Raw genomic sequence first — 15722 nt, forward strand, 5'->3', positions numbered from 1 at the left:
GAAGGGAGCATGGTAGTGAGTTCTGCGACCTTGCCAGAGTCTAAAAAGAAAAGATTCAACTATCTCTTGGTAGAAATCTCCTGTTGAAGGTTTTAAATATTGGTTTATCTGTGAAACGACTCAGAAGAGTCAGTGGGGAAGGAGTTGGGCATAATATCAGGGCTCGCTATTTTACGATTTTTCCATCCTGAGAATCTACAAGTATCTATGATTTTTTTCATCCTGAGAAATTATCCTTGCATAATACTCAAATTGTTAAAACACTCTTTCTTTTATGGACTCCTTATATCTAATGTGTATCACTCCTATTTAAATTTTTAATCAGCCACTGTGTTTGAACTGTATGGTGAAACATACCAAAAATGCTTAAAAATTAACTTGGCATCTAAGGATGTGGAATATGTGGACTGAAAACCCAACATGAGAAAGTTGGAACACGGAAGTCAAAGAAACTATGTGAAGGTGCTAGAAACAAAGCAGAAAAAAAAAAAAACCAGCCAAAAAACAAGATTCCTAATACCCTGGCAATGAAGTTAATAATTAAAAGTATACAGGCTAATGGTAGTTATCGCTAGGTAATGTTCTTTATTTCATTTTTAATACATTTTGTATTTTCTGAATTGTTTTTCAATCAAGAACTAATTTTTTTTCCAAAAGAGTTCTTTACTATATTCTTTCCCTTCCTCTTCGCATCTTCTTTGCAATTTGAAAAATCACGACTATCTTACCTTGAGTTGCTTTATTTTAGCTTGAACATCACACTCAGAAAAATGCTCAATGTTAGTGAGCTGGAGATCCATCTCTGTCAGCCACACCAGAATGCTGTCCCGCGCTGTCTCAAACTCCTCACGCTGGCCAATGAAATGCTGGATGTGAAAAGAAAATGACAGAAAACTAAAGTCCACATTGCGCATATGGAGATGACACCACCCATTCCAACGTTCTTCTGGAAAGTCATTTGTTCAACAAACCATGAGAACTCTGTAATCCTTTACCATATAAATTACCATACAAACCACTCTTGCCATCCCAATCTTACAAAATCACTGAGATTATGTCTTAATATGTTTGAATGGCCCAATCCTGTCCTTTGGGTCTCTAAGCAACAGAGGAGGCGTAATAAAGACCTTGAGTCTGCGCAAGATGGAGGTGACACGCTTTTGTAGGTTGTCCCATCTCTGGTTGCCTTCGTGAACCATCTGCTTTAGGCTACAGGCAGAATCGGTGCGGTTCTCTCTGGCCAGGCGACGGTACTGCTTGTTGATCAGTTCCAGCTGCGTCAGGCTCTCATGAACCTGTCGCTGGAAAGCCTGAGACCACAGAGAAGCACGTCAGTAAGGGGATCAGTGAAGGGCTCTCAGCAAAGGCACCTGGCCTCATCCTGCAGTGACAGGGAAAGGGCAAGTTCTAACAAGGGTTTATTTCCCATTATTAAAGCAGAGTAAAGGGATCAGTGTGGTTTAAGGACAGGGAGTAGATAAAAAAAAATGTGCAAGAAATTAGTAAACAGGAGTAACTATGTATGTATACCTACAAACGCATATACACGTATAATATACACATGTTCCTATATTATAGTTTTTAAAATACTGAGCAGTCCGAAAAATATTTTTCCACGAAACAAATTGATTACACAAATTCTTATGTGTGCTGAAATGTGAGTCTAAAGGGTTTAAAAATTTCTGATGTCATTACTGAGAAAAGATACCTCCAAAAGAACTCTCTCTTTGTCTAAGATGTAATCTCCTAATAATCCAGAAACTTCTTAAATTCTGATGTCCATTAAAATAATTAAACCCACTTTTTTGCAGGTGTCTAAATGCAAGGTATTACTAACTTCTAAGGAAAGCAGGTCAGCAAAACGTAAGTAACCTTAAACAGAGGAAAGTTTGGAACACGCTCTGTTTCTTTTATGTCGTTCCTATGAATTACTCAATTTTTATAAAACATCTTAGAGCTGATACACCAGCTGACATGGTAGTGTCTATTTATTTATTTTTTTCTTTTGCAATCATTTATTTCTACCATGTTCTATCAATCATTCTTCATTCCTGGCCCAGTTCACATATCTCGGGCAAATTTCGTAACTATACTGTCACTTTTAATGATGAAAAGTTAGCTTTTAAATAATTAAAACATAGTCTAATCCACTTATGTCTATTTATTTTTAAGGTTACCCTATGAACACTTTTGAGTTTCTGAAGTAAATACTCTTTCTTCTTTCTCTCTGCAATATAGCATAGTCCTACCATTAAGAATCATTTGGCCAAAATAAAATGAAGCTTTTTTTTCCAAACTCATGTATATGATCTATGACTGATGTTTATCCTGATATTGGACAGAAAACTGTACAATCAGGTGGTCTGTACTCATCTAAATCACAAAATTCTGCTTCCTTGGTTCATTACACCGTTTACTTCCTACCACATCTGTGCCTCTGATCTGGCTTTCCTTCTGAGAGTTGCTTTAAGAGACTTTGTCTGAGTAAGTCTAATCTCCTATTCTATAAAACAATTTAAATTACTTCCCCAGAAAAGGAAGCAGTAAGAAAAGCTCAGTTTTTGCCATTACCAGGAGTCATAGAAAATGTTTTTCCGCTGGAGTGATGGTAGGTAGGCTCCACGGGGGGGGGGGGGGGGGGGCCGCCCGCGGGGGGGGGGGGGGGGGGTGTACCCAGATCCATCCCAAATTTTCATGCATTTGAACAGGAAAAGGCTGTACTTGAACATCATTTTTTAAAAAAATTTATTTGTCTCTTAAGAAAGAACATTAAAAAATAAATGATAAAATCTTTTATTGTAGAAGCTAACCATACGGCTAACTTTTGCCATAAAATCTGAGAGTCTAAAATAGCATCAGAAAGGACCGTACATAAGCTGCTTTGTAGTATAAGCCAATTACAGAAGGTTGTAACCTTTCTGAAGCAGAGCGTAGTGAGATGGGAGTACATGAATACCTCACCGGCACTGGCTCACACGGGGAGGACTTGAACTCTACTGTATAGCTCACTGTGGCTTCTCACTAGAACTTTCTATGGGAAAACATTTTAGATATGAAATTATTTTCCTGGAACTTGGTGGTATAGTTATGCATAAATCCACACTCAGACATCGGATAACTCTTATTCACTTTACATGGTATTTGAGCATTTTTATAGATTCCTTTAGCTGCTCATCTAGGACTCTTTGATTTTAAATCCCACAAGCACAAAAACCAAACCTCGTATTTACTCTAATGAGCCTCAGTAAATGCTAGGTAAACGGACATTACAAGGTAAAAATAAATTCAGCTGGATTTGGTTGGAGTTTTAGTCTTATTTGTAAGCATCTCAGGGAGCTTGCGGCAGAATTAGCAACCAAGAATGACTTTTGTAAGATCAGAACTTTGGTGTCGATATCTACAGGTGCATACCCACCTGTCAGTGGGAACTGATGGAAAAAGAAACTTCAAATTACAACATGGTGAACTTTAGGCTGTGTCAGGTCCTCCGTGAAAATGAGCAGCAGCTGTTGGGTTGTATCATCTCGAGGGGATAGAGTGGACTCAAGATCGCACAAGCAGGCAAGACACTGGAGTCCGTTACTGAAGAGTTCCTTCATGAATGTGGTTATGTTGCTATTTTTGTCTGTGTAACTGAAAAGTCCTGGGGACTCAAGGATGGCATCGCTCTTCATTTGTGATTAGAAGTGGCTTATGATTGTTTTATTTAATTCTGGAGCCAACTCTACTTTATGATTTAAAAATATATATATACCTATTCTCTAATCAGATAAAATAAAAATCAAGAAAATATATTTGGAAGAGAGATTTTGATAGTATGCAACATCATATTTTCATCTTAGATGACTAATAGTAAAGGATTATGAAATGAAAAAAATGCCAAGATCTTATTCTGGGAATTGTGCTTTATGCTTTGTAATAGAATTTCTTGCCAATATGACTTTATTGTAATTCTTGAGAATCTTAACATAAAAGCCTTTCTTCCCTCCTTTCTTTGCCTGCCTGTGAGGTGGTACTAAAGATGACCGCAGAGTCCCCACCCAACTGTTTCAACAGATACTGTGCAGTTGAACAGTCAGTTTATGTCTCGAGACACCAACTACTCACTGGCCAAGCTCACAGCGAAATAAGGATCAAATATTTGGGATTATAAATCACCTCAAATTTCTTTAATTCTTCCTTGGCAACTGTATAGAGCACCCCGGAAGAGCTGGGGAAGGCAGCCGTCCTTTCCGAAATCTTGAGCCAATCTTCAAAACGAGAATAATCATCCAGAAACTTCTGCCACAATCGCCACGTCTCTTCAATTCTGAGATAGAAAATGAAAAAAAAAAAACCCAAAAACACAGGATCTGATTGTTTGAGACTGTTTATACTCCAGAACCCTGATGCCTGCAGCGGGAGTAAGAGTGCCCAACAAGCAACTGGTGCCAAACAATCTCTGTGCCGTCAGCCAAATGTGAGCAGAGTGAGAAGAGACAACTGTCTGAGCTCAAATGAAACAGCTGTGAGTTTGGGGTTTTTTTGTTTGTTTGCTTTTGTTTTTTTAAACACACATCCTGCAGTTCTGGATTTGGAATTAGTCACATCGTGTATCACAAGCACATAACGTGAACTGTTTGTATATATGCGAGGGAGCTCAGAAGTGCAAAGACAGATTTAAGGGGCACAGTCATGCCATGGTTCCACTGAAATAAAACGAAGGTCTCAAAATGCATGGAAGTCCAACATCAAATTCAGCCTCATCAAAACTAACCTATCACTGCAAGGCAAATATTAACCTATCAAGAGTTGTCCAAACAGTACAAAAGGTTATATGCTGTAAATCGTTATGATTATTTTCTAACCCATCACTATTGTTTATGCCTTGAATTTCAAAGGGTTTTTCTAAACAAGGATAAGGTCTTTGTTTTATTATTTCATTTTTGTTAAAATAATATTACTTTTCACTCCACCAATTCCATAACAATGTACTTATTCAGCAAGGGCATATTTTTATTTTTGAATTACACTTAAACTGTTAGGTCAGGCATAATTGTTTTATACATTACAGTATATGATATCCACATAGAGTATATTTTTATATAGTAGCCCCCCCATCTGTGAGGGACCCATTCCAAGACTCCCAACATATGCCTGAAACTGTGGATAGTACTGAACCCCTATATATAGTATGTTTTATCCTAGACATACGTATGTTAAAGTTTAATTTATAAATTAGGCACAGTAAGAGATGAACAACAATAACCAATAATAAAACAGAACAACCATAATAGTATACTGTAATAAAACTTATGTGAGTGTGGTCTCTCTCAAAATATCTTACTGTACTGCATTCACCCTTCTCTTAAATTTTTTTAATTTTCTTTAAGATTGTATTTATTTGGGAGAGAGTGAGTGAGAGAGAGAGAGAGCACAGAGTGGAGGAGAGTGGCAGGGGGAGAGGGAGAAACAGACTTGCCACTGAGCAGGGAGCCCGACGACAGAACCTGGGGCTCGATCCCAGGACCCTGCGATCATGACCTGAGCCCAGGCAGATGCTTCACCGACTGAGCCAGCCAGGCGCCCCCGCATTCACCCTTCTTGTGATGATGTGAGATGATGCCTGCATGATGGGTGATATCACATGAATGATGCGGGCGTGGTGACTAGTGTTGGGCTACTATGCACCTTCCGACTGTACATCAAAAGGAGGATCTTCTGCTTCCGGATCCTGCTTGACCGTGGACAACGGACACCACGGAAGGAGAAACCGTGGATAAGGTGGGGCGGGGGAGAACTACTATATGGCCTTTATGCCTACTTATTTTCCCAACTAATTGTAGATGACGGCAAGTTTGAGACACCAGTGCTCCTTTTAGATGCTGCAACCAACAGGAAAGAGTAAACAGTGGATACTCTGGGTAGTTTTTTTGTTTTTTTTTCTCTTTTGGATCGTTCCTCTTTCCCAGCTCTTTGAACCTCCCCGCTTACTTGAGCCTTCTTTCCATGGACATGGCACAGATATTTCTCCACCGCCGGTCCAGGTTTCGTGTCGCCTGCTGGATGGAATCACACTCTGCATCTGTGGCACAGGCGTCACAGTCATGCAGCAGGACCTCACACAGGTTGAGGACGGAGGCCACACCCGTGCTGTGTTTCTCAATGTCTCTCTGAAGCTCCTGTGGGGAATGAGACATGCTTTAATCCAGTACCTGGATGCGGATGAGAGAAACTGCAACAGGATTCGTTGACTAATAAATGGTGAGGCAAACCCTTGACAAGTGTCTCCTTTCCTTGAATGCACGAGGTTTCTTCAATGTCGTTTATGAAATATGGCAAGCTCCAAAATGGCAGAAAATGAAGCTAGAGATATTTTGGCTATGTGAGCAATGCCAAAATATAAATGGAACAAATGAAATAGACTACATTCGTTACATTGAGAGCAAAATTAGCTTTTGTACTGGTTGAAGAATAAATCTTGCCCCAGACTCTACTTTAGAGCTATATCCTTCCATTTCAATCCATTGGTCGTCTGTCAAAGAATACATGTGCTCGTGTTAAAAGCTGGCACTTAAGAACTGGGATTTCATCTCCAAAGTTCTGCAAACTGTTTAAACAGTTAATTCCACCATCATTAAAAAGTACCAGGGTTTAAAAGACCTAGGTTCTCTATCATATATGACACCATAACATCAACAGCTTCCTCAGTGAGCAATTTTACAGGTAGGACGGAAATAGATGATGATGGTAAATAAGGCCCTGAATTTCCCCAGTATCCCACCATGTCGAGTCTTCATATTAACTGCATAAAATGGAAATGCAAAATGTACATTATTTTTTTCTATTGGGCTTTTAACTCAATTTGTTCAAGGTATCTCATTATTAAAAGTGAGGCTTCTGGTGTTTATCTTGCCCTATTCATCAAGGTCCGTAATGTATTTTCCTTGTCTTTAAAACAATTCTTGGATGTGACTAGCTTTTCTCTTGTTCTAAAGATAATTCCTCAACTGACTCAAATAGCTGAAACTTATATTTTTGTGTGTGTATTCTTCCTCCTATTTTTCTCTTTAACACCATGTTTCAATGTCTTCCATGCAAACATTAGCTTATTGCCAAATGCAATAACAGTGCCTTTGATTAATATTCAGAGATTTTATGAACTAGACAGAAGAAGATAGATTCTATCAAAAATATTTCTATTTTGGGGCGCCTGGGTGGCACAGCGGTTAAGCGTCTGCCTTCGGCTCAGGGCGTGATCCCGGCGTTATGGGTTCGAGCCCCACATCAGGCTCCTCTGCTATGAGCCTGCTTCTTCCTCTCCCACTCCCCCTGCTTGTGTTCCCTCTCTCGCTAGCTGTCTCGATCTCTGTCAAATAAATAAAATCTTAAAAAAAAATATTTCTATTTCACTAAACAGTCCTTTCAGACCTCTTGTGTAAACTCTTTCAATTATGTGGATGTTATCACAAGAACTTCTGGTCTAAAAAATATAAAACTGAACTCAATATTTCCTCAAAGATGAAGACAGAGACATCTATGAATGAGATCGCTAAGTAAATTCTAAGTCTTACGGTGCTTTTTGTACAAGGATATACATTTGGAAGTAGTGTTAGGTACATGGACACAATCAATGCATTTTAAAAAGTTATAGGATTTTGATTTAATTTTCCCCTAGTACTCAACAGGTTTGCTTCCAGTTTTATTGAGATATAACTGACATATAATGACACTGTGTAAGTTTAAGATGTGCAATGTGATGATTTGATGTATGTATATATTGTGAAATGATTACCACAATCAGTTTAACTAACATCTATCACCTCACATAGTTACAATATGTATGTGTATGTGTGTGTTGAGAACTTTTAAGATCTATTCTACAGCGAAATTTCAAATATGCAACACAGTATCATTAACTATAGTCACCATGCTGAACGTTACATTTCTAGAACATTACATTTCTATAACTGGAAGTTTATACCCTTTGACCACCTTCATCCATTTCTCTCATCATCACCCCCATCTCTGGCAACCACTCATCTACTCTGTTTCTATGAGTTCAGTTTTTTTGGAGTCCACATATAAGTGAGATCATACAACATTTGTAGATCTGACTTATTTCACTTAGCATAATGACTTTAAAGTTCATCCATGTTGTTGGAAATGGCAGTATTTCCTTACTTAAGGCTTAATAATATTCCATTGTGTAAATATACCACATTTTCTTTATCCATTTATCTGTTGATGGGTACTTAGGTTGTTTCCATGTATTCACTGTTATGAATAATGCTTCAATGAACATGGGGGGTGGAGATATCTCTTCAAGATAGTGATTTCATTTCTTTCTGAACCTAACCAGAAGTGGAATTCCTAGATCATATGGTAGTTCTACTTTTAATTTTTTGAGAAACATCCATAATGTTTTCCATAGTGATGATACCAATTTACATTCTCACCAATAGTGCACGAGGGTTCTGCTTTCTCTACACTCTTGCCAGTACTTGTTATCTTTTGTCTTTTTGATAATGGCCATTCTAACAGGTGTGAGGACATATCTCATTGTGGTTTTGATTTGCATTTCCATAATGATTAGTAATGTTGAGCATCTTTTCATGTACTTCATGGCAATTTTAATATCTCCTTTGGAAAAATGTCTACTCAGGTCTCTTGCCCATTTTTTTAATTCTTTTTTTTTTTAACATTTTATTTATTTATTTGACGGAGAGAGAGACAGACAGTGAGAGAGGGAACACAAGCAGAGGAGCGGGAGAGGAAGAAGCAGGCTTCCCAGTGGAGCGGGGAGCCTGATGCGGGGCTCGATCCCAAGACCCTCGGATCACGCTTAATGACTGAGCCACCCAAGCACCCCTCTTGCCCATTTTTTAAATTGGATTATTTGGGGGTTTTTTTGCTATTGAGTTGCTATTGAGTTACTTATATATTTTGGATATTAACCCTATCAGATATGTGGTTTGCAGATATTTTCTCCCATTCCAGAGGTTGCCTTTTCATTTGGTTTATCATTACTTTTTCTTTGCAGAAGGTTTTTAGTTTCATTTAGTCCAACTTGTTTATTTTTGGTTTAGGTGGTTGTACTTTTGGTGTTGTATCAAAAAAGTCATCGCCAAGATCAATGTCAATAAGCTTTATCCCTACGTTTTCTTCCAGGAGTTTTATGGTTTCAGGTCTTATATTTATGTCTTTAATACATTGTTTTGAGTTAATTTTTGTAAGTGGTGTAAAATAGGGGTCCAATTTCACTCTTTTGCATGTGAATGTCCAGTTTTTCCAACACTGTTTTTTGAAGAGACTATCCTCTCCCCAGTGGGTATTCTTGGCTCCCCTGCCAAGCATTAGTTGACCATATATGCATGGATGTTATTCCTGAGCTCTCATTCTGTTCCATTGGTCTACGTGTCTGTTTTTATACCAGTATCATACAGTTTTGATTACTATAGCTTTGTATCATAGTTTGAAATCAAGAAGTTTGATACCTCCAGCTTTGTTCTTTCTCAGGATTGCTTCAGCTCTTTGGGGTCTGTTGTAGTTCCATACAAATTTTAAAACTGTTTTTTCTGTATCTGTAAAAAGTGCCATTGCAATCTTGATAGGGACTGTACTGAATCTATGGATAGATTTGGTTGTATGCTCATTTTAACAATATTAATTCTTCCAATCTATTAATGTGGGCTATCATTCCATTTATTTGTGTCTTCTTCAATGTCTTTCATCTGAGTCTTATAGTTTTTCAGTGTAGAGATCTTTCAGCTCCTTGGTTAAATTCATTCCTAAGTATTTTGTTGTTTTTGATGTTATTGTAAAGGAATTGTTTTCTTTTTTTTCCAGATAATTCATTGTTAGTGTATAGAAATGCAACTGGTTTTTGTATGTTAAATTTTTATCCTGCAACTTTACTGAATTTATTAGTTCTAACAGTTTTTTGGTGGAATCTTTAGGATTTTCTATATGTAAGATTATGTCATCTACAAAGAATTTTATATCATCCTCTCTGATTTAGATGCCTTTTATTTTCTTCTTGCCTGATTACTCTAGCTAGGGTTTTGAATATTATGCTGAACAGGAGTGGTGAGAGTGGGCATCCCTGTCTTGTTTTAAATCTTAGAGGAGAAGTTTTCAGCCTTTCACCACTAAGTATGATATCATATAGCTTTTATTATGTTGAGGTACATTTCTTTTATATACCCCCTGGGTTGAAAGTTTTTATCATTTGAATTTTGTGAAATGTTTTTTCTGTATCTATTGAGATGATATTTTTATATTTCATTCTAGTAATGTAATGTATCATATTTATTTTTATATGCATATGTTGAACCATTCTTGCATCCCAGGGATGAATCCAACTAAATCCTGGTGTATGATCCTTCTAATGTGCTGTTGAATTTGGTTTGCTAGTACTCTATTGAGAATTTTTGCATCTATATTGATCATGAGTATTGGCCTATGGTTTTCTCCTCTTGTAGTGTCCTTATCTGGCTTTGGTACTTCTCACCTTATAAAATGAGTTTGAGAGTGTTTCCTTCTCCTAAATTTTTTGGAAGAGTGAGAAGAATTGGCTTTAAATGTTTGGTAGATTTTACCTGTGAAACCATCTGATCCTGTTGGGAGGGTTTCTTTGATGGGAGGATTATAATTACTGATTCAGCCTCCTTACTCATTATTGGTCTGTTCATATTTTCTATTTCTTCATAATTCAGTCTTGGTAGGTTGCATATTTCTAGACGTTTATCCATTTCTTCATAATATGCTATTATGATCCTTTGTATTTCCTGTAATGTCTCCACTTTCATTTATAATTTTTATTTATTTGTGTTCTCCTTCTTTGTTTTTTTAAAAGATTCATTTATTTTAGAGAGAGAGAGAGAGAGAGAGAGAGAGCACACAAGTGGGAGGGGCAGAGGAACAGGGAGAGGAAATCTCAGCAGACTCTGTGCTGAGCACAGAGCATGGCACAGGGCTTGATCTCATAAACCTGAGATCATGACCTGCGTCAAAATCAAGAGTCAGATGCTTAACTGACTAAGCCACCCAGGTGCCCTTCTTTGTTTTTCTTGGATAGTCTAGCTAAAGGTTTGTCAATTTTGTTTATCATTACAAAAAGAACCAGCTCAGTGTTGTTAACCTTTATGTTGTCTTCCTATTCTCTATTTCATTTATTTCTGCTCTAATCTTTATTATTTCCTTCCTTCTGTCAATTTTGGGTTTAGTTTGTTCTTTTCTAGTTCCTTGAGGTGGAAAGTTATGTTGCTTATTTGAGATTCTTTTTCTTCATGTATGCATTCATCACTATAAGTTTCCCTCTTAGAACTTCTTTTGCTGTACTCCTTAAGTTTTGATATGCTGTTTCTTTTTTTGTTTGTCTCAAGATATTTTTTAATTTTCCTTTTGTTTTCTTCTTTGATCAGGAGTATGTTGTTCAATTTCCATGTATTTGTGAATATTCTAGCTTTCTTCCTGTTATTAATTTCTAGTTTCATATCATTGTGATTGGAAAAGATCCTTGATATAATTTATATTTTCTTGAATTTGTTGAGCCTTGTTTTGGCTCATATAATATAATCATAACATAATGGTTTATAACATATAATCTATTCTGGAAAATGCTCCATGATCTGAGGTAGGGGGTAGGGTGCCACTGACTGGGCTCTGCAATCAGCTTTGCTGGGTGAGGTCACTGCCACTGGCTGGACTCTGTGATTGGGTAGCACTACAGGCTGAGCTCTGCAACCACTTCTGGTTAGGTGGGATAGCAGGCTGTGATCTTAGACCAGACAGTGCTACTGGCTGAACTCTGTGTTTAGGTAGAGCCATAGGAAGAGCTTTGCAGTTGGACTGGGTCTCATGCTGGCTCTTTGATTATGCAGGGCTGCAGGTTGTGCCCTGGAATTGGGTGAGGTGATAGTCTGGACTTTGCCATCCCGTGGGCCATTGGCTGTGCTACCCTATTGGGCAAGGTCATTGGCTGGGCTCTCTGATAAGGAGGGGCCTCGAACTGTATCCCAAAGTGAGTGGAGCTACAGACTATGCTCTGTGGTTGAGCTAGGTCACTGTCCAGGCTTTCTTGTCATGTGAAGTCACAGGCTATGCTTGGTGATTGGTTGGGGTCACTGTCTGAATAAGGTTGCAGGCTGTGTTCAGCAATCAGACAAGGCCATGGGCTGAGTGGGTTTGTTTTCTGGGCTCTGTGGCTGGGCTAGGTTGTAGGTTGAGCTCTGAGGTTGTCCAGAGTCACTGTCCAGACTCCCCGATTATGCAGGGCCAGATGCTATGCTCAGCAGTTTGGTAGGGCTGCTGGCTTGGCTCCCTGCTCAAGCAGGGCTGTTGGATGGGTTCCGTGGTTGCTTGGGTTCTCTGGCCAGGCTTTCTGGTGGGGAAGGATGAAGGCTATGCTCAGCTGTTGGGCGGGGCTGGGAATTGGCTTCGCTGCCCAGGTCAGATGGTAGAAAGGGCTCCGAGGTCAGTATGGCCCATTGTCTGGGGATTGAAATCAGGCAGAACTGCCAAGTGAACTCCCAGGTCAGATAGGGCCACTGGCTGGGATCTGCTGATGGGCAGAGATGCAGGCTGAGATCTCTGCTTGGGTGCAGCTGTAAACAAGAATGCAATTTGCTAAGATGTGCATGCTGGTTGCAGTAAGCCTCAGCCCCCTTCTCCTTCACTAACTGCTCCCCAGTAATCAAGCCACAGAAGTTCCCTTACTGGTTCTCATAGTGGGCCTCCTGGGAAGGATGGGGAAGCCAGGGGAGCTAGATATCTATCCTGGCCAAGTGGTGCCCTCTTGGTGCAGCTCCATGCCAGCCAGGAAGGATTATGTGGTCAGAGTGTGACCACACTTCTTACCCCTTTAATGTGGTCCTTCCTAGTCTCTGGGGTCCAGGCTGGTGCTTCATCCTTACCCTTGCGTTTGGGGAGTTTTACAATGGTGCCTTGTCTATATACAGTTACTTGTTGGTCTTTTTGGGAGGGGAACTTAAATCATAAATAACCTTTGTGGCTATCTTCATGATGTGATTCTTCCACATACTTTTGGATCTACCCCAGAGCAGAGATTCAGGACCAGGGTATGAAAACCATAACTGTAACTGATGGATGGCTGCAGGCTCAGTGTAGGCAATTGAGTTAAAATTTCTAGAGGATCCAGTCATTGGAGGGGGCTGCACAATTCTGTGAAATTTCCTCCAGGAGCTCAACCAGGTTCCCACAGTAAATATCAGAGAAAAGACCCCTTGTACATCTGCTCAAAAGTTTTTGTTAAAATAAATTATATGAAATAAGCTTGAGGGGGGTTATAATTATTGGTAAGTGCTCTATTACAGACAAAGATTTTAGTCTCAGCTTTAACCATCATTGGTAATGGTCCTGAACTGACACATAGTGTCTCTGAATTTATACTTCTTCATCTGAAACATAGAGAAATTTGACAAGATGTCCTCTGAAGCCGTCTCAAATCTACATATATCTCTGCTCAATTAAGTATGTAAGGATTAAGTACGTTGGCAAGAAACATACAGAAACTCCACAGAGGGGAATAAAAGAAAATGTGTTTCTTATGAGTTTAATCTCTTTTTAAATATTTAAGAGAATTTTCCCCTTTGGCGACAGATTACTATTTATCTGTCTTTTACAACATGGATCCCAAATGCTAAAATTTTTTACAGAATCATGGTTAACCATTTGCCACAAAGGAAACTGTGGTGAGTACGATAGGATTGAAATAAAATTTACTAAGCACCCACTTTGTGCTAGGTGTTGTGCTAAGTGTTTTGCACATTAATTTTTATAATAACACTGTCAGCCACGTCCTCTCATTATCAGCATTCTATATACGTGAGGGTTAAAGTAGTTTGTTATTCAGGTCATGCAGAAAAGTGGTGAAGCTCAGAGCTAAACCCAGGAAGTCCTTACTTTTAACCATTGATATACAGTTGTTTTTTTTCAACTTTAACTTAAAATTGAATTAAAAGGCAGTATAAATATATATTAATATATTAACAAGTCAAAAATTACAGGTAAGCTTCCAGTAAAGTAGTTCCCTTTTCACTCCTGATTCTCATTTTCCAGAAATAACCATTCCCATCTCTTGTAACTCTGTCTTCTGGTTTTAACTTCTGTATTTCTAAGTGGCATGTTTATGTTGCTAGTTTTGATTTTTAAATTTTAGACATTATCTATACTTCTACAGTAGAGACGGAATAAACATCTACCTGACTCACGTGTCTCCAGTTACTATTTCAGCACATTGTATAGCTGGAGTCATAATGATTGTTTGCATAATTGTGGTCATTTAATATGGTTACTTAGTATCTTTCATATCTGAGCAACAAACTATGCTATGGTTAGATTTCTTTTATTATATAACATTTTCTGTTATATGGAATCAGTAGCTCTCTGCCTCTCTAAAACATGAATATTCCTAGCTTCTATCCTCTCTCTATGGAGCTAATAAACCTCCTTCCAGTATGGTTAAGCCCATCAGGTAATCAAGTCTGACTGTCTTACTCCTTGGAGACATCCCTCCCAGAGCACCCAGCTCCCTACTCCAACCTGAACAGGGATGCTCCAGGCTGCACCTGGGATGTTCCCTCACCATCCATTCTGGGAATTTGCTTCTCTCTCATGTTGAATATTATTTTTCTTCTCATTGTAGTATATGCAGTCTATCTTTCATTAGCTTCCTGAGATTGTATGCATAGGAGGTAAGTATTTTATATATTAAATGGCAGGTACAGTGTCCTAAATTATAAATAATCTTGTCAGCTTTTTGAAGGCGTTGTGTCATTATCTTTTAGCTTCCACCATTATTTTAGAGAAATCAGACTTTTTCACCTTGGGAACCTTCAAGATCTTCTTTTTGTCTCCCATGTTCTGAAATTTTGTAATGGCTTTGCTTTGTTTTTAATTTTCCTGGGCATTTGTAGGACTTGTGCTCTAGAAGTACAACTGACCCATGAACAAAGTGGGGCTTGGGTCACCAACCCCCCACACAGTTGAAAATCTGCATATAACATTTGACTCCCCCAAAACTGAAATACTAATAGCCAACTGCTGACCAGAAGAAGCCTTATCAAAAACATAAATAATCCAGTAACAAATATTTTGTAGGTTATATGTGTTATATATTGTATTACTACAATAAAGCAAGCTACAGAAAAGAAAATCATAAGGAAGGGAAAATAACCTACAGTACTGCGTGTTTTGTTGCATAAAAAATCCACATATAAGTGACCACAGAGTTCAAACCTGTATTGTTCAAGGGTCAACTCTACGTATTTTTCAGTTTGGGGAATTTTTTTTACATTACTACATTGACAATTTCTTCCTCTCTATTTTCTTTATTTTTTTGTGGGGGACTTTTATGGAATAACTGAATTGGATTTTAAAACTCTTGCATGGATCCTGGCTGTGATAAAAGGCTGGCTAGTGACACGGTGGGAGCTGGGGGAGTGGGGTGGGAGTCATACTATCTGGTACAGAGCATTTCATTTAATCTCTCTATTTTTCATATAGTGGCTCCAGCATCAATGGTGCCCTGTAGCCCCAAACCCAAAGTCTCTCTGGGTTTGCCTCCTCCAGAAAGTAATCCTCTGGTCTTCCGCTGGAGTGAATGAGGCAGAGTTGTCTGGCTAGCTGGGAATAGGGGGAATCTGCCAGTCAAACCACTCCTTCTTCAGACTTTCAAGCCATCTTCCATTTTGAAGCCCTACAGACTTGCTCTTTTCACT

General features: G+C 38.7%; 1 protein-coding gene across 15 annotated transcripts in view; it reads right to left on the minus strand.

Moving 5' to 3' along the window:
• SYNE1 (spectrin repeat containing nuclear envelope protein 1) overlaps positions 1-15722 on the minus strand; it is a 437003-nt gene that overhangs the window by 25881 nt on the left and 395400 nt on the right. For all 15 annotated transcript variants that reach the window (XM_034669323.1, XM_034669329.1, XM_034669326.1 and 12 more), the window contains 4 exons: positions 5974-6161; positions 4159-4309; positions 1128-1310; positions 729-866 (listed from right to left, as the gene is read on the minus strand). In XM_034669323.1, the coding sequence (XP_034525214.1) occupies positions 729-866; positions 1128-1310; positions 4159-4309; positions 5974-6161 (660 nt within the window). The remainder of the gene's footprint in view (positions 1-728; positions 867-1127; positions 1311-4158; positions 4310-5973; positions 6162-15722) is intronic.

The sequence above is a fragment of the Ailuropoda melanoleuca genome, chromosome 10, assembly GCF_002007445.2.
Source record: "Ailuropoda melanoleuca isolate Jingjing chromosome 10, ASM200744v2, whole genome shotgun sequence".
Classification (NCBI taxonomy): domain Eukaryota; kingdom Metazoa; phylum Chordata; class Mammalia; order Carnivora; family Ursidae; genus Ailuropoda; species Ailuropoda melanoleuca.